Source organism: Lagopus leucura, unplaced genomic scaffold, assembly GCF_019238085.1.
Source record: "Lagopus leucura isolate 7727_CA_CO unplaced genomic scaffold, USGS_WTPT01 Super-Scaffold_100038, whole genome shotgun sequence".
NCBI lineage: Eukaryota > Metazoa > Chordata > Aves > Galliformes > Phasianidae > Lagopus > Lagopus leucura.
Genome location: NW_024962287.1, coordinates 5,027,560 through 5,045,826, shown reverse-complemented (window position 1 = coordinate 5,045,826; position 18,267 = coordinate 5,027,560). Strand labels below are relative to the sequence as shown.

At 45.1% G+C, this 18,267-nt stretch overlaps 1 protein-coding gene across 2 annotated transcripts in view; it reads right to left on the bottom strand.

Annotated features, from left to right (window-relative positions):
* The window catches only part of ELP3 (elongator acetyltransferase complex subunit 3), an 84,926-nt gene that overhangs the window by 64,084 nt on the left and 2,575 nt on the right, over positions 1-18,267 (bottom strand). For both annotated transcript variants that reach the window (XM_042883505.1, XM_042883506.1), the window contains 4 exons: positions 17,254-17,324; positions 15,405-15,468; positions 13,688-13,756; positions 11,862-12,016 (listed from right to left, as the gene is read on the bottom strand). In XM_042883505.1, the coding sequence (XP_042739439.1) occupies positions 11,862-12,016; positions 13,688-13,756; positions 15,405-15,468; positions 17,254-17,324 (359 nt within the window). The remainder of the gene's footprint in view (positions 1-11,861; positions 12,017-13,687; positions 13,757-15,404; positions 15,469-17,253; positions 17,325-18,267) is intronic.

Genomic DNA, 18,267 nt, shown 5'->3' with positions numbered 1-18,267 from the left:
TGGTACCAATGCTGGTATGGAGGAGATGGGGGTCATTACAGGGTTTATTTCTGCATCACTCACAGCTTTCAAAGACCCTTCACTGTGGGTGAAGGAGAAATGAGTGAAGGGGCTCATGCAAGATTATTTCCAACACCATAATCACTGCCTGTTCCCAAAGGGCATGTGAGAGGGCCTGAAAGACTTTTCTTAGCTCAGGAGGTAAAAATAAAAAAGGCTGTGAGCAGGAACCCTGACAGGACCTCTGACATCGGCGCCTGATGTTGTGAGCTCCCATCCATCAAGTTCAAGGCGACAGCAATACAGATCACGTTCTTGCCAGCTACAAATTACCAGCAAGCTGTAACTGAAAGCACCAGGATGAATAAGGATCTGCTAGAGTGAAATATTTCAAACAAGAAAAATTGCATATGCACGGCTCTACCCAGAGCCAAGTTACAACCTCTGTTTTCCCTCTCTGTCAAAGCTAAAGGTTTGATGGAAAAAAACATCCTAGAAATAAGCCTTAAATGGGAAGGAGAGTGCTTATCTCCTCCTCCCTTCTGCTAGCTTTCTGCCCCTCTCAAACCTGTCTCGGTGAGCAGAGCCAAGTGGCAGCACTGGAGGCTGAACTCTTCATGCTTCTCACAGAACACAGGCTGTAGGACGAGTGCCAGCCTCCTGGCACTGCAGACAATGGAGACACAAACCACAGAGCCTCCTTCAGACAGCAGCTGAAACACCACTAACACACTGACCTGCTCTAGAGGGGGAGCAAGGAGCCCCACTAACACCATCCATTGGGCAAGTCCAAAGCTTGGCTATGCCCAGCTCTCCACCCAAGGATGGCTGGTTGCAGCACAAGCAGGAAAAGCTGTAGTGGTGCTTTCCTACAACACCTCTGATTTTCTCTGCAGGGATGTCTGTAGCAGTAGGTATCATTAGCACTTGGCAGCTCTGCACAGAGTTTTTTTTCCCACAGATGTGTTCAGTCACTCCCCACAGCCCAGCTGTGCAATCCAATGCAGAAGTGCCCCCTTCATCCTGAATCCCCCTTTCATCTGAGGGTCCCAGTCCTTGAGCTGTAGGAGATGATCAATAACCACCTGACCTCCACGACAGGCAAGACTTTACAGATCCTCTATTATATCACTACTCTCTGCTATTTCCCCCCAGTTGTACAGTATCATTTTCCTTCCCCCTGCCTAAACGTTAAAAAGCAGAACCAAGCATAGTTCAAACTGACACCTGCTGAAGTTCAAGGAGACATTGCTGAACAATGCAGAAGCATCACAATATTTCCCACTCCGCTCTCCCAATTCTCTTTATTACAATTTCTTGCACTGAGCTGGTCTTCTAAGTAATACTGAATCACATGCCTGTGCTTCTTATGGTTACCTGGGCTCCTGGGTAGCTTTGGCCAACTTGAAGCTCGTTGTCCTGCAGGTAAACAAGAACCCTTACGCACACTGTTCTTCATCTGCAGATTCTCACCTGTCCCCTCACCACCCACCCAGTCAGCATGGAGAAGGCCTTCTACAACTCCCTGCAGGCAGCTTGTTGTTGTCTGCTGCTGCAGAGAATCCAGCATCACAGTGAATTCTGGCATCAACCTTTTTCATATTATTTAAGCCTGTCTCCAGCAGGTGCATGCACAGATTCTTCTGGGACACCAACTAATGACTTTCTTCTGTCGTAAAAAATGATGACTTATTCCCTTTCAACTTCTTATGATCATTAATTGCATGCAAGACCTTTAATCTCACCCCAAATCTTCAGGAGGCTTCAGTGGAAAACCTCAATTTGGGAAATCCACACGAACTCTCACATATTTATCAAACACTTCAAAGACAAGCACTACAACCTAGAAGTTCCATTGAAACGTTGGGCCATTTCAAACAGCCCATGCAGTTCCAACCCTATGCCATGGATAGGGTTGCCAACCCCATCCAACCTTCATCATAAGCCAAATATTTACATTTCAGACTAATATGTGAATGTTAGATAAAAACAGTACAAATCCCACACCACATCCATCACATGTATGGATGATGCAGCTAAGCACAATACACCACGCTGAGTGCTCCAGCCTGGGTTTCCTGCAGCCAAGACAGCCAGTTCTATGAACCATACGTGGATCACAATAAATGTGAGCTACCTGTGCAGTCAACCAGCTATTGTAAAATTGCTATCCTTGCTCCCAGGATGCTTCCACAAACTTTTCACATCCTTCTTGCATCCTTCTTTTGCATCCTTCTTGCTGCCTCCTCTTGCAGGTAACAGTGATAGGACAAGAGGTGAAGGCCTCAAGTTGTGCCAAGGGAGGTTCAGGTTGGGTATTAGGAAATATTTCTGCTCTGAAAGAGCAGTGCTGCAGTGGCACAGCTGTCCAGGGAGGTGGTGGGATCACCATCCATGGAGGTGCTCAGGAACTGTGGGGATGTGGCACTGAGGGACGTGGTCATTGGTGGGGATGGGTTGGGGTAGGACTTGGTGATCTCAGAGGTTTTTTCCAACCTTAATGGTTCTATAAGTGATTAAGATGACCAGAAGCTTGAAGGCATTATGAAGACCTGAGCTTCCTACAAGGTTAGACTTCCTGTGCCAAACACTAGAGCTCTTCTATTTGAAAAAAGAAAATAGCTTTGAATTTCAGCACTTGAAAAAGAAAACAGTGACCACATACCTTCCCAGGGTACCCAAACCATGTAGATGTCTTCAGAAGTGGGGGAAAAAAGCCCACACATGAGAGTCACCAGCTCTAAACAGCATTATTTTCAAAACCACTTGCCAATTTGTGACGCGGAAGCAAAGCTTGGAAAAAAAAAAAACACATTCTGTACAATGCAAGAAAATTGGATATGCTTCAAGATATCAAGTTTTAGAAAGAACCAAATGCATTTCTTATGAACAATTTGGGAAATTCTGTCCAGTAACACAGGATAAACCCTAAATGCAGAATCACAGAATGGCTTGGGTTGGAAGGGACCTCAAGGATCACGAAGCTCCAACCCCCTGCCACATGCAGGGCCACCAACCTCCCCATTTCATAGCAGCCCAGGCTGCCCAGGGCCCCATCCAACCTGGCCTTGAACACCTCCAGGGCCAGGCTGCAGGTTACAGAATCTCACTCTTTGTTTTAAGCATCAGCCCTTTGCAGCACGGCAGCCTTGATCCACACAGAGGGAGAAAAGCAGGTGGTGTAGCTGTTGGCTGCATTTGGTTAATACTTCATCTTGGTCTTTTTTTGTCTTTCCGGTATCTTTCATGTAATCCAAATAGAAGTGGCTTTTTAGCCCCATTTTAACTGTCCCTTATGTGAATTCCAATACAATTTCATGTGACCTTTAGTTAAATTCCACCTCTACCAGGCAATCGATACCTGCTGTTCCCACAGGACATGTTTTACTCTAGGTCTCTTTCTCCTCTCATCCAAGCACACAGAAGCAGACATCACATCCCACGAGCAACAGCCGATGTCACCGCAGTGACACCGAGATGCTGGCAGCTCGTCAGCCTCCTCCATACAGCCAAAGACTGTTAGCAAACCCGCATCGGAAGGTGCCCACGATTGGCTCTTGATTTCTCACATCTTTGCTGTGCAATTTAGTTCAGGGAAACTTGAAAGAACAACAATTTAAATGCCTGTTACCAAATCAATATGAACAACGATCAAGTCATAATTATATAGACAGTTTACCGCAGAATAGTCAATATGCAGTTATAGACACGGGCTAAAAAGGGGCCGGGGAGAAAACCGCTTAGATCGAAAATTATGAAGGGAGTGATGTGACATTCTCTTTTATTAAATCTAAACTGAAGTCGAAGCTTTTCTTGCTACAGTTGATGAGAAAGATTGCACTGGGTGAGACTCACGCGTATTAAAAAAAATCCTGTTCCAATTTCAGCCCTGATATTGACTCACCGTGGCCTAGGGAAAGTTGCATATTCTTAGTAACAACCACTTCCTTGCTCTTATTGAGGAACATCAGCACTTCTGCCACTGTGCTGCACGCAGTTCTGACAACTAAATGCCCTAAGAGCCGCACAAAGGCAGCGTCCAGCGCAGACCTCCTTTTGTAGCTCCTGCACCCAACCCGACACACACGGCTCATCTCGCCCCCGCCTGACATTCTGACAAAAGCTGAGCTCGAGGAAGGAAAACAGCTTGATTGCTGCTTTGAGGAAACACAGGAATCGGAGCAATAAAATTATAAACAGAGCTAATAAAAAGCAGTCATCAGCCAAAACTGCCAGCAAAAAGCTGCGGTTTAGCTAATCTTCTCTTGCCAAACTACCTCCCCCACCTATAAAGCAGCAATAGGATCTCTCTCCAAAAGGTGCTACAAAAAATAAACATACTTTTCTTTTCTCAGCACCGTGTTCAAGACAACACTTGTTGCAGCAGACTCCAAGAGTTATTTCCTGGGCTCCATTTGTCACCTGTCACAGCTCTAACCAACAGCTACAGATCTTTAATGAGCAATTTTCCACCCTGCTTTGGAAAAGTAATTCAGTTTCTAGCTTCCTACCACTGCTCCTCCTCCCTGCAAAGGGCATACCTGGATCACACTGAGATAAACACAGTGCAGAGAGCACATAAAACAAGGAGAAAGGGACAACAAGCAAAGTGAAGCTAGTGAATGGAGCACCTGTGTTAGACAAGCTGTTTGGGACAGGAAGAGGTGAAGAAAAGGTGGAATATGAGGAAATGTTTCTTTTCATAAAGAGCAGTGATGCAGTGGCGCAGCTGCACAGGGTGGTGGGGTCACCTGGAGGTTCTGGAACACCTCTGGAACATCTGGTGGGGATGTGGCACTGAGGGATGTGGGCAGTGGGGTGGGCTGGGGTTGGATTGGGAATCTCAGAGGTCTTTTCCAACCTGAATGGTTCTATGATTAACTGCATCACATTCCAGGAGGTTTTCAAAAGCAAACAAGCCATGCTCTGCATAGCACTGTGCTGCTAAATAGTCAAAGGAAAACCACTTCATGACATCTTCCTATGAAACTGAAGATCAAACCTGCCACTTTTTGCATGCATACTGCATCATCATATTACTAGAAAATGATTTTTCTTTGAAACTAGTTTCGTGCTGTTGAAAGGCAGTGGATCTCAGCTCACAACACCAACGAGGCAAGCACAGCACTGCAGATGGAATGATAAACAGCAGCTCAGTTTTACCAGCACATTTTAATTTGGATCGGAAAGCTATCTCTGCTAACAGGAGAAGAGGCAGCACAGGTCACACAAGAGGTCCCTGGGACACCCATCAGGGACTGCTTCCACACCACATCCAGGCAGCACAACCTCCTGCAGAGGGGTGATTCCTTCTGTGATGCCCAGGAAGGTGTGATGCTTTCTGTGCCAGAGACACCCAAGAAGATTAAGGTAGAAAGCTGATTTAGCACACGATGCATCTTCTCTTTGTGCCATTACCTCTGGACCAGCAGCAAGATATGAACCAGAACTGTATAATTAACAGTTCAAATTACATTCATACAGGTGACCATGCCATGAATCGGCTCCATTCCCAGTTCCCAATCCCACCTGACTGCTCAGATCCCATCCTGCCATTAACATTTCAGTGTGGGTCGACGGAGAACTTGTTCTGCTTGCCAAATTACACACGCGCAGCAGCGAAGCAGCAGAAAGGAGAGAAGTATTCCCTTTGGCAGGTGTTCAGCAGTAATCTGCTGAAAATGGACAAAAAAAAAAAAAAAGGCATACTGAAATTCATTATTTAGCTTTGACAATGTCATGACCGCTGCGGCCACTGTCCTTTCCACCGACACACAAGAAACACAGGTTAAAAAAGGGCTGAATTTGGTGTAGCTCTGGTGTCTATTAGGAATAAACATGTGGGGATGGATCCTTCCACCTGCAGTTCCCAGACAGTGTTCAAGCACAAACCTGAGTATTTAACACTGGAAAAAAAATGCTGCGGAAATAGTGAACAGGACAGATAACAGGAGAGGCAATCACTTTCCATAGCGACGGAGGAAAAAGATAAACAGCTACTCGTAGCAAGATCAGGATGCAATCTGATGGAAGGACTTTCACTCCTGCATCTTCCAAATCACACCTCTGCAGCTAGAAGTGGGGTCTTGCAGTAGGAGATAAGCAATGCCGAAGTAAGAGAGAACCTATTAATGTCAATTAACTTTGAGGTGCACCTCAAATTCTGCCAGTAGAATGTAAGCCATCCTGAAGGCATTTAGGGGTAGATACTCTCCATAAAAAGCAGGTTTTAACAGCTTTTGCACCATGGGAGGGTTGCTTCAAAAGCTGGGAACAAAGAAAATCTGCCTACCTCTCTAAAACATTAGGAACCAGCCTCCAAGTCTCTGGGAATGAAAGGAAATTTGGGCAGAATCTCTGTTGTAAATGATCTGGCACCAAACCAGCAGCCAGTTATCTCCTGCCTGGCACAGCAAAGGGAGGGATGTGACAGACGAGCCCTGATGGATACAGCCACAGCTATTTGTTGCTGCCTCCTGCTATCTGCTCCCTGCTCTGTCAGGAGCTGCTGCCTGCACAAGGGGAGCTGCAGAGCAGGCAAAGTATCCCCACATCCCAGTTGCCCAAATTCCAGATACAACAGGGCTTAAACCAGCAGTTAAAGCAGTCTGTGCCAGAGCTGCAAGAGCTTACCTGTCACAGCACCTACTCATTACAGTGAATGAAGAGGTGAGAGCTGACTATCCAATTTGGGCAATTTGCAGCAGGGCAATTTGCAGCTCCATCCATCTGGCACAGGGTGAGCTCTGCCAGCTGATGGGTGGAGAACTGCTTTGGAAGCAGGCACCTCAAGCAGAGGGTGGAGGTAGATAAAGGAGAACACTGACCTCCAGGATCACTCCAGCATCAGTCGCCAGGGCTCATGAATCAAAGCCCTCAGTCGTCATTGCTGGAGTCCCAATTAATACTCAGAAAGCACAATTCAGATACATCAGCATCACAAGCACCATATGCCCTGTTGAGCCATCTAGGCTGTAGGTACTCCTTAGCCACTGCTAATCCCAAGGGAAGGAATGTGTGCTTAAAACTCCTTCCTTAAGATTCATGGTGAACCAGAGTTTCTTACAGAGGGAAGAGAGAAATACACACAAGGTGAGCAGCATAGGCACAACACTCACATGTTACCCTACACAGCCTTACTGTGCCCTAAGAGGCAACCAAGAGAAGATGAGTTAAACCTTGCTAAAACTATAGCAACATTCTGCAGAAACCTGCATCTCACAAAACTCCTCAAGCCTTAAGAATGGGAAATTTAAAGCAGACCTCAACTTTGACAACAGTGACCTTTTAAAGATGGGTTTATTCTTTGCTATTGTAAAGCAAGATTAGGAATTGCTCAGAGGCAGTCAGCTTGCACGATCATCATTTCTTGCAGAGAAACTGCAACTTCTATTATGATTACTGATACATGAACTGGATGATCTTTAAGATCCTTTCCAACCCAAACCATCCTACTGTTCTTTGACTTTAATATATGGATCTTTCAAGAAAGCACATTATCTAATAACATAACCAAACCTATTTTTCATAGGTTTTCAAGCTTCCAGATGGGTTTTAGAAAGCATCAGGAGCACCACATATCAAACCAAACACAGAACCTCGAGTCACTGAAGTTGGAAAACACCCCTAAGATCACCCAGCCCACCCCCACCATGCCCACTGCCCACATCCCTCAGTGCCACATCTCCGTGGTTCTCAAACACCTCCAGGGACGGTGACTCCACCACATCCCTGGGCAAACAAGTGCTGCTGCAACCACCTGTGTTTGAAGTTTTTTTCCCCTCAGACAGGCTAACGGGTCTTAAAACTGGAGATGGAAGGCAGCCTCAAAGAGCAGTTATTAAAAATTTGCATCCCCTCTTTCAGAGAAGGCCCTCAAGTAGCTGGATCCATCTGCTTCCAGCCTGCCAGATCAGTGTGAACGTTAGGATGCCTACAGGAGATCTCCAGGGACACAGTGAAAACAGTTGTGACAGAGGGAAGCACTGCTGCTTGCTCCCCAGCCCATCTGAGGGTGCAAACACAAATCATAGAAGCACTAAGACCCACTGGGTCTTTTCCAAGAGACAAAAGCAACGCATGACGAACCCAAGCAGAGAGGCACTTACAGTGTTGGCCAACATCAGAAGCTGCAGCTGCTCCACAAAGAACCCAACACAGCCAGCTGTGCTCTGTTCTGGGTGTCAGTGGCTGATTCACGTGGAAAATGAGTCTTGGTTAATGGACCTGCTATGGAAACAGTTCTTAAGCCTGTCGTATACCCAAATACCATTACATAAATACCAGGTATACAAGATGCTCACGTTGCAGAGAGGCTCCAGCAGTTTTATTCCTTCTTACCTTGCCTCTAGGAACATGACTTACAAGGAGATGAAATATCAGGAAAAAACAGGACGCTTGTTAAAACCAGCATTTGACAAATACTTCCTGTGCATTTTAAATACACTGAGAGAAGCCAGGCTTAAAGCCGCAGTGCAAGGCGCTGCATGGGAGCGCAGCCCAGATGGACCTTTCTGAGTCCTCCTGCAGCCCCAGTCACTAATTAAAAGTCAGATCCTGGCTCAGAGAAGAGGTGCTCAGCCCCCAGGGTTAAGTGGTGAGTCACAGTTGCAGTTAAATATGCCCAGCACCTATAATGACTCACAGGTCAGGTGAGAGGAGCAAAATGCTGGGGAGAAGTTACGTCCATTTGCATGTGGATTTTACACCTTCATGGTTCACGTTTTCATTGTCCTCACCAAAGAGCAAAGGCAGATACATTCTCTCCTTATCCTGTGGCCAGCTTGCTCCTGAAGCACACCACAGCATCTGGAGTAAAGACTTCTGTCTGAATAGTCTAGAAAGTGTTCATTGCCTCAATGGGAAGGTACTGCAGAAATATCAGCAACGCTTTCTCAAGGAATTTGTTTCCTTCCTCCTCTTAGATTTCAGATTCTCTCCGAAAGCCTCACAGATTCTCTGTTTATCTTTCAGAAATTACATTTTTGGTTGACTGGTTCTTGTACGTAAATAAGATCACTTCTGTGCTCATCCATTACAAAAAGCAAAAAGAAAAGAAAAACCTAAGCTCACTTCAGGTCCATTTATGAACAAAAAAGATCTTTCTACTGCTTTATGAACACAGAGGTGAAGGGAGTTCTTTACATCTCCCAAGTTAGTTGCCCCAGTCTACCCATAAACAGTTTAAAGCAGCAATCTTGCTTACTGGTCTGAGCCACTCCATGAAGGTTCTGATTTCTGCACTCAAGAGTTGGAGGTTTATTTATCCCACAGCAGCTGGCTGCAGCCTCACCGCCCTGTGACAGCTCACTCCCTATGTGCATTGCTGGCTTTCCAGCTGTGGGGCTTACCACGTGGCCTGACTGACTGTAAGACTCCAGATCTGCAAGCCAGGAGCCAGCTGAAATCGTTTGCAGAAGTCCAAGGGCCAATGCAATCTGAGGACTTATTTCTTCAGTCAGACACGCAGTGCTGGCTTTGAGGAGCAGAAGATACCTCCAGGCAGGCTGCAGTCAGTGCTGAAACCACATGGGGTCACATCCCTTTTATCTGATTACCTGGGACTGCACGCTGCAGTAGGGTGGTGAAGACAAAGTATTCTATGAAAAAAAGCTCAACATTACGTCAAGAGGATGAGCACTTTGGTGCTGCACAACTCAGTAAAGTTCAGCTTACCACGGTCACTGGAAAGACAGCATTTGATGTGGAACCAGACCACGAGTTTAGGACAAAGTCAAGAAATGAGTGGATTGAAGGGAAAACAGTTTGCAGCTAGGGGCACAGGAGCCTTTATAGGTAGATGAGGGTTTGATCAAAGGTCAGGATTAAAAATGCTTCTAGAAGAACCAACCTGGCTGAAGGTCTTTTTCCCATGCAGGAGATCACTGTACAAAATCTGAAGAGAAGTATTTTGAAGAAGAGGAAAAATGTCAAGGTTGCCATACTCCCATTAAAAAGAAATGGGAGAAAGGGTGAGAAACCAGATCCCAGGTTACAGGCAAATATACCAACAAAAAATATCACCAATATGGCTTCTATTAATGGAAGCTGCAAGGAGAAGGGCTGAACCCTCAAATACAAAGAGAAACATGTAAAGTTGCATTTATTTATTCCAAGTGCCACTGACCATCACAAAACAGCACCGTGGTGCCACAGTACAACAGCTGTATGTAAGAAGCTTAAAAAGGTCTGATTCATCCCAAACGTGATTTTCGTGCCTCTGGAATACTTATGAAATGCAACTTGAGTAACACCCACATGCTTCCATTTACTGAGCATTTAACATGAATTTTATGTTTTAAAAAAATACATATAGCTTTATTTATCTGCTGGAAAGTAAGAAAACCCACATTGTTAGGGCAGTGTTGCTCACTCTGTGTATTTGCAAGGCAGCACAATGACTTCAGAGTCGCTTTGTTTTCATATGCACCTAAAATTACTTGGTGACACAGCCTGTGTCGTAATTAGTTTCGTCAGTCATCTGCAAAGCAAAGGACAGACTACCCCAAAAGCAATTTCATCTCCAGTAATATTAGCGAGGCACCTGCAGCAGAAAGCACTGAATAACCACATCCTGATGTACACAAAGGCACGGCACCAAACTGAACAGCCAGTCTGCAAACTCCTCCCCTCTCCTGTAATGAGCTGCTCACAATCAGAGCGAGAGAACACAGTTTGTTTCCCAACCTGTTAGTGATTTTATGGCCTTGATTGCTCCTCTTGCAAAGAGCAGCGCAGCATTTTTCATCTGGTCACTGAATGAGAAAATAATGATACTAAAAATGGAAGAAAAAATAGAGGAAGTTTTTCCCCCAGAGGGTGGTGAGGCACTGGCACAGGTTGCCCAAGGAGGCTGTGGATGCCCCATCCCTGCAGGCATTCAAGGCCAGGCTGGATGTGGCTCTGGGCAGCCTGGGCTGCTGGTTGGTGACCTGCACACAGCAGGGGTTGGAACTGGATGAGCACTGTGGGCCTTTGCAACCCAGGCCATTCTGTGATGATGAAAAAAATAAAAGAGCAGAAGCGTTTGCTGCCCTCCAGAGGAAAACCAAATGAAATTACAGCTTTGAAAGATGAAGGCAGACATGAGGCCAGACAAAGGCTAGTCCTAACCAGTTTTAAAACCGATTGCTTCAGAAGCTGACAGTGGTATCAAGGAAAAACCACTGCACTGAGTTATGACAACAAGGCAGCGAACAAACTCAGACTGTCAGCAGCGACGACCGCCTAGCTTTAACAGCTCCAAAACATCACATCCTTCTCATTTCAATTCTCAGTTCTGCCCTGCAAAACGCAGTGAAAGTTGTGTATTTGACGAACCGAAGCACGCGTCTGTGAAACAGCCTCTGATTTTCACTTCATCTACTGTAAAATGAGAAGAACATCTCCCTGTCACTCAATCACTGCAAGGGTAACTGCGTTGGAGAGCGTGAGGGGCGCAGAGCTCCGGAGCAGTGACGCTCTCTGGGCTGAGTCATCCCTTATGGGAGCTGACGTCCGGCCTCCCTCCAAGCCGGGATCAGTTCCCCTTCCCAGTGAAAGGCAATAAATCCCATGGCAATGTGATTCGTCACAGCTCCAAATCAAGGTGATGAGGCATAAAAAGGCTGAAGTCCAGATGGAATGCCAGAAAATTAGAAAAAGCTTAGCACTTGCTACCTGAGAAAACAGATAAACCACAGCGCTGTGCAGGACGCACGGCAATGCTGCAAGTTGAGCTATAAATATTCCATGCCTAAATATATACTGGGATACATCTTGCCTGTCCAAAAATGAGACCTAAATATTTGTGTTCTGTATCCTCTTACAGCAGCTCAAGAATACTTTTCAATAATTACGTTCACAAAAACCAAAGTCCTTACTTGACAGCCTCTGCTACGTTATTGGAGGTGTGACCCGACAGCGCGTCGTGAAGGTTTCGGATGAAGTAATCCCTGTAGTCTTCAGGCAAGGCCATGAAAGTTCCACCCATCACAATGAACTCCACTTTATCCACGCTGTGACCCAACTGCTTCAGCTACAAGAAAAACGACCAGTTTGAATAACTGTCCTATCCCCTACCAATGATAAACCATTAATACTTTTGTAAAGGCTTCTTACAGTCCTTCAAGAAACCCAGAGGTTAATTCTTCTTGCACAGTACAGACTCTGTGCCATGCAACAGACTTTCTTGACAAAGCAGAGTAATTTGAGCACAGCAGCTTGCCAGTGTACTTATAAGTGTTTCAATTTGAAGCTGACTTAAATATGGCCATAGGAAATTTCCTCACTTCTGCTTCACCCCACATAGAATTGGCCTTGAAAGCTTGTGGGAGAAAAAGGAGACTACACTGAATCCACAGCGAATTTTCCAAAGATTTGGAGGTAAAGAGCAAATCAGGAGCAGGACTGAAAATCACAGGACTGAAAATCAGGTCTTTCAATCCTCCAGTGAAGACAAAAGTAAAAAAATCATTTTGGGAGGCACTTTCAGAAATATATTCTACAGGTAAACAATGATCAAGAACTAGTAAGTGGGATAAAAACTCTCCAATATTGTTCCCCCATCAGTTCTCCCATCAGTAATCAAGTGCTGTTCAAAACAGATGACACCTTAGGAGAGGTTCAAAATTCGTTAGTTATCTAGTGGAAACAACAACAGTTAGACAACCAAAGGTCTGAAAGTAATTCCTCCATGGGGATCAACCATAGAACTGTTTGAGTTGGAAGGGACCTTCAGAGGTCATGTGCTCCAACCCTCCTGCAATGCCCAGGGACACCTACAGCTCCACCAGGCTGACTTAGACTTACAGAAAATGGAAAAGTTGAAGTTGAAAGAGACCCGTGAAGGTCACACAGCCCAACCTCTGTGCTCAAAGCAGCAATTTGTTTAGCACTGTGGTCAGACAGGCATCAAGGATCTCCAAGGACAGACATTGCACAGCCTCTCTGGGTCCCTGTGCCAGTGCTCCACCACCCACATAGCACATGAGCACTTCCTGCTCAGAGGGAGCCTCGTGCCCTTCTCCTGGGGAGCCCAGAATTGGACACAGCCCTGCAAACATGACCTCAGCAGCGCTGAGGTGAGAGGCTGGATCCTTCCCTTGTCCTGCTGGCAGCACTTCCAATGCAGCCCAGAAGGCTGCTGGCCTTCTTTGCACAAGGGCACAGCACTGCTCACTTTCAGCCTGGTGTCCACCAGGACCTTTTTTACCATGCTACTTCCCAGCTGGGTGCCCTCAGTTCTGTGTTGTCTGCGTACTTGGTGACTGTGTGCTCTGCCCCACCATCTGGCTCATTCACAGAGAGATCCAATATACTGCCCCCACCATCACAGAGCCACAGAACCACAGAATGGCTTGGGTTAGAAGGGACCTTAAAGCCTATCCAGTCCCAATAGCCTGCCCTGGGCAGCCCAGAGCTGCAGCCAGCTTGATCTTGGGCACCTGCAAGGATGGGGCACCCACACATCTCTGGGCAGTAGTGCTGGGCCTCGCTGCTCTCTCTGTGGCAGATTTCCTCCTGATATCTAATCTGAATCTTCCCCAACCTCTAGTGACAGCTGGGGTATACTGCTAGCAATTGGCTTCCACTTGGAAGAAGTGCTGCTCATCACAACCCACCCCATGCACCATTTGGGGCAATTCAAAGCATTATCATCATTTTCATCCCAAACACAACATGCTTCCTTTTCACTGTAAAAATGTACCTGTTCCACTCTATGTCTTGTCTGGAGATAGGGGTCATACCGAGCCCGAATGGCCCTCATGGATGTAGGCTACAAAAACACAAAGATAATTAAAAAAAAAAAGAATAGCAGAAGTTAATGAAATTAAAGACTGTTAAAGAAAAGAACAGACAATTTTCAGTACAGGAATGGATGCTTTGCAGCTCATTTCAATTTCTCTTCACTCACCCAACAGTTATCCAAGGACACTCCTCTACAGCTCAGTTAAACACTCCTTAAGCTAAATACAGTCCTTCATTTGAAGCCCCTTCACTTCTGTATGACTAGCTGATGGAAGCCTATTAGCAATCCTCAAAGATAAGGTTCCAAAGAACCTGCACATCATGCATTGGTTTGTTATTTCATACCAGTTACATTAACAGCTCTGAAGAATAAGGACTCATTTAAACTGCACAACTCCCACATGCTGATGGTACTAAACAAATGACTAAAACATATCCAAAACAACTTGAATTGTGAAGCAGTTACATATATGCAGGATTGTTCTGCTTTGTGCTAATGTTTAAGAAATGAATTTCAAGTCACTGAGAAATGAACAACCACTGGGAAAAAAAAATCATACTAAAAGGATGCTGCATCACCAGTTACCAAATTAACCCAGACTGCATTTTATCTCATTTTACAACTTCCTATCTGTGTAATGGCTGTGAGCCTTTTGTGTAGTCAGAATAACTTAGTCACAATGACATCTTCTGCTGTTACACTTTCAGCAGACAAAAGGAGAGAGCTATTTTGGTTTAGCTCACTAAATGTACCAGTGAGATATCACTGCAGACACAGAGACACATTCTCAGATAAGGATAATCTAAGGGCACAGATGGAATTCCAGAGGCACTACCTTCAACAAGTGGCTCTCTGCCAGAGCTTCACCTTGGGGTCCTGTAGGTTTGGCGGGGCTGAAGGCAGGTCCAGTAACACAGGATGCTCTCGGGTCACTGTCCAGCTTATGTCTGACTACCATTAAGGACTGAGATGCCAAAACCTCCTGGATCCCTACTGCAGTGTTTGATGACCCTCGTGTTAAAATATTCTTATGTTAAGTCACAACTTTCCATGTTCCCAGACCTGCTCATTGTCTCTCATCCTTCCAGTGGGCAGCTCCAAGAAGGGATATGGCTCTGCCTTCTCTATACCCTTCCTTCAAACCCTTCCAGAGTCACAGGCAAACATTTGTGTTTCTGCTGAACTGTTTAGTTAGGAAAAATCTGACACAGACTGATAACTCTTGTTGAAATGAATATGAGCTGTGATTCTACAAGCTGCACGCAGCAGTGCCCCGGGGGAGTCAGTAATGTCACCTTCAACTGCTCTTACTCACTCATCACCTGCCACAGCTGGAAATTCAAGCCAACAGCTGTTCTCACACCAGCAGGTCCCACACAGCTGCAGTACAGCAGCAGCACTTGCCCTGCTCAGAATCACAGGCTGTTCTATAGCATAGTCCACACAGAAAGTATCAACAGAAGTGAGGCCAGGGAGAAAAAAAAAGAAAACAACAAGTGCTCCAATAACGAAGAAGTTCCAGTCCTGTAGATCAGCTGCTTTAGGCCTCTGCATTTACAAAGTCTGGTTTTGTTTCTTGTTCTTGAAACACGAGTGAATTTGTAGTAATAATGAGCAGCCTACCCCAAGCTTATAGAGAGAGTAGGCACAGCACCGTGGCAGACAGAAGAAATACCTCATATCCAGTGTAAGACTGCGTTGAATACTCAAAATCAGAATCAGGGCCACCTGGGCAGTATCTGCAAATATTAAAAGACAGAAAAACAGGCATCAAACTCATGCAGATGCAACAACTGTTATCTGTCTGAAGTACAAAATATAATACAGAAGGGTGTACACACAGCAAGCACTGCTCTGACAATCCCAACTCTCCTTAGAAAGGCAGGGGAACACAGTGAGAATGAGGAGTCAAAACCAACCCAGACCTGTCAAATGACTACGGCCACACAAAACAAGCTGGTAAAACTTACTAGAAGTAAAACGCACAGTGAGCACAGTTCTGGAACATGGACTTATGTCAGGGAGCTGCTCTACAGTTTTGGACAAATAGTTACAGATTATTCAGTTTTGAAAAGAGCAGCTTTATGATCAGAAACAACTTGCCCGGAGAGGTGGTGGTACCCAGTCCCTACAGACACCAAGGATCAGGTTGGACAGGGCTCTGAGCACTGATGGAGCTGTGGGTGCTCCTGCTCACTGCAGGGGGTGGCCTTTAAAGGTCCCTTCAACTCCAGCTATTCTATGATTGGTATTAAATGACAACTGCTGTCTTATCTGAAACTCTTTGACAGAGCAAGAAAGACTCACAGCAATGACAGCACGACTGCTAGCAGTGAGAGGACTGGTAGATGGCAGACAGTAATTAATTACCAGAAAATAAATTTATTCTGAAGTATCTTCAGCTTTCTTTTGAGAGCTATTAATGGCCCATCTACAGTCATCGTGCAGTCAAACACAACCTGAGGCAGGAAGGCTGACAGTGCATGCACTGAACACAGCCAACAGACAGGGAATGGAGCTGTCAGAACGCCACCTCCATCAAACCAGAAATGTGTAATTCACAGCACAATGGATTCGTTTCCTTACTGCCTGCCCTGCAAACTCAGCCCAAATCATCTGTCACCATTATAAAATTCATGACCAAATTCCCAGGGTCAAATTAATTTGCTGGCGAAATTTGGGCACTTGGAGTGAAGAGATTTCATGTACGTCATTACCTGCAACATCTCAAACACCACGGCTGCTCATGTGAAAGAAGAAAGAATGAAGCCAGCTCGCCCTGTTAGGCAGCTGGTAGTGAGATGCACTGATGTCTCAGAAGTCACAAGTGGAAGAGAAAAGCAGTGTTTTTAAACAGATGAATTGATATGCTCAGGAAGAAAAAAAAAACCACAAAAAACAGATGAGACTTCAGGAGCACAGACTTGTAGGTCAAAAAACAGAGGCAACATATTTCAAGGTAAATTGAGCTTGGGTTCCTCAATTCAAATAAAGCTCTGAAACTATTCCCTTAATACCACAAGCTCTTGGCAGATACAGGTCTTCCATCTGTGCTCTCACTTTGTTCCAGAGCCAAGCAATGCCAGCTCTGAGCAAGTTTTTGGTAGACAACACCTGCACCTCCTCAGGTGGGTTTCAGTTCAACAGTTCTCAAACTTTTTACATTATGCCCTGTTTCTTTTTTGTTGAGCTTTCTCCTATCTTGCCACACACCCACCCTACTCACGAGCACAACACACCACAGACCTTCACAGCACTATAACTTATATTGGGTCATTCACATATTCTTCTGATTCTTATCTCCACAAAGGTGTATTTACTAAGTTTGGCTAATGAAAGGTTTTCTGCTTAAGGAAAAATGGTAAAAAGGTTAACTTGCAATGAGTGACATCCAGCTATCAGCAATCTGCAACTGTGCACTGGTGCAGAAAGGAAGCCTGTCTCTACTGCTGCAATTCATACCAACTTATACAAAACCACTGGGAAACACTGCTCTCTTAGGTCACCCAATCAGTCATACTTACACACATATGTTGCCTGTGAAGTTAATGTGTGGACACCTGTGTGGTTTGCACATCACAGCCACGACGGCAATCTGTAACGAGCAGAGAGAAATTACAGTCATTGCTTCTGAAGTAACAAAAATGAAGTGCATGCTGATGGCTATGTAAACACGTGCATCTGGAGATGCTATTTAAGGATGTTCTCTGCTCAGTCTGCCACCGAAAATATCTGCACATTAACTCTTCAGAAAAAGAAGATTGCAAACATATCAAGAAATAGGAAACCTATTATTAGTAAGTACTTTCACAGCTCAGAAAGAGCTGGTAGTGTGTTATGAAGGCCTGGGTGTCCTATGAAATGTGATTAACCCTACTGAAAAGAAACCTGGTGTACATGCAGGTATTGAGCAGGACCACCTAGCACACAAGAAACACAGTGCAAGGGTGAGAGTGTGCCAATAGCAACACCTGCAAGATGAAGAGGGGGGAGATGGCAAGAAAGAAAAAGACAAAAGAAGGACAATAAAAACAGCTTCCTCCTTCCACCTCACTGAGATGAGCCTTTTTTGCAGGCTGATCTCACACAGCTTTTCACACATCAAATGTAAGCATAACAGAAGAAGCCACCTTCCCTTTTTACAGGAGCAAGGGGAATAAGAGAGACACAATTAAGGTTTCTGGTGTCTTCTCATTTGAAGCACCCATCTCAGATACCACATTTCCAGTTTTCAGAAACTCTGGTTGGAGTAAGAGCTCAATGAAATATTCTGTAACTACAAATAAGAAAGAAGAAACCAAAAGAAGCAATTCTTAACGAAATTCAGATATTTGATTTATAAAAACTGAACACTGCTGGGATTTTGCTTTCTGGTGGTTTCACTGTTCTTTTTGTCTTCAGCTTAGGCATGCTATATGTACAGTCAGAAAACTTACAAGCACGCAGCTGAATGTCAGCTGTACCTCCATTATTGCTTCCAATTTGAAAGACCTTTTGAAGAAATGCACTGATCCTAGCACTTCACCTTTGTGCACTGA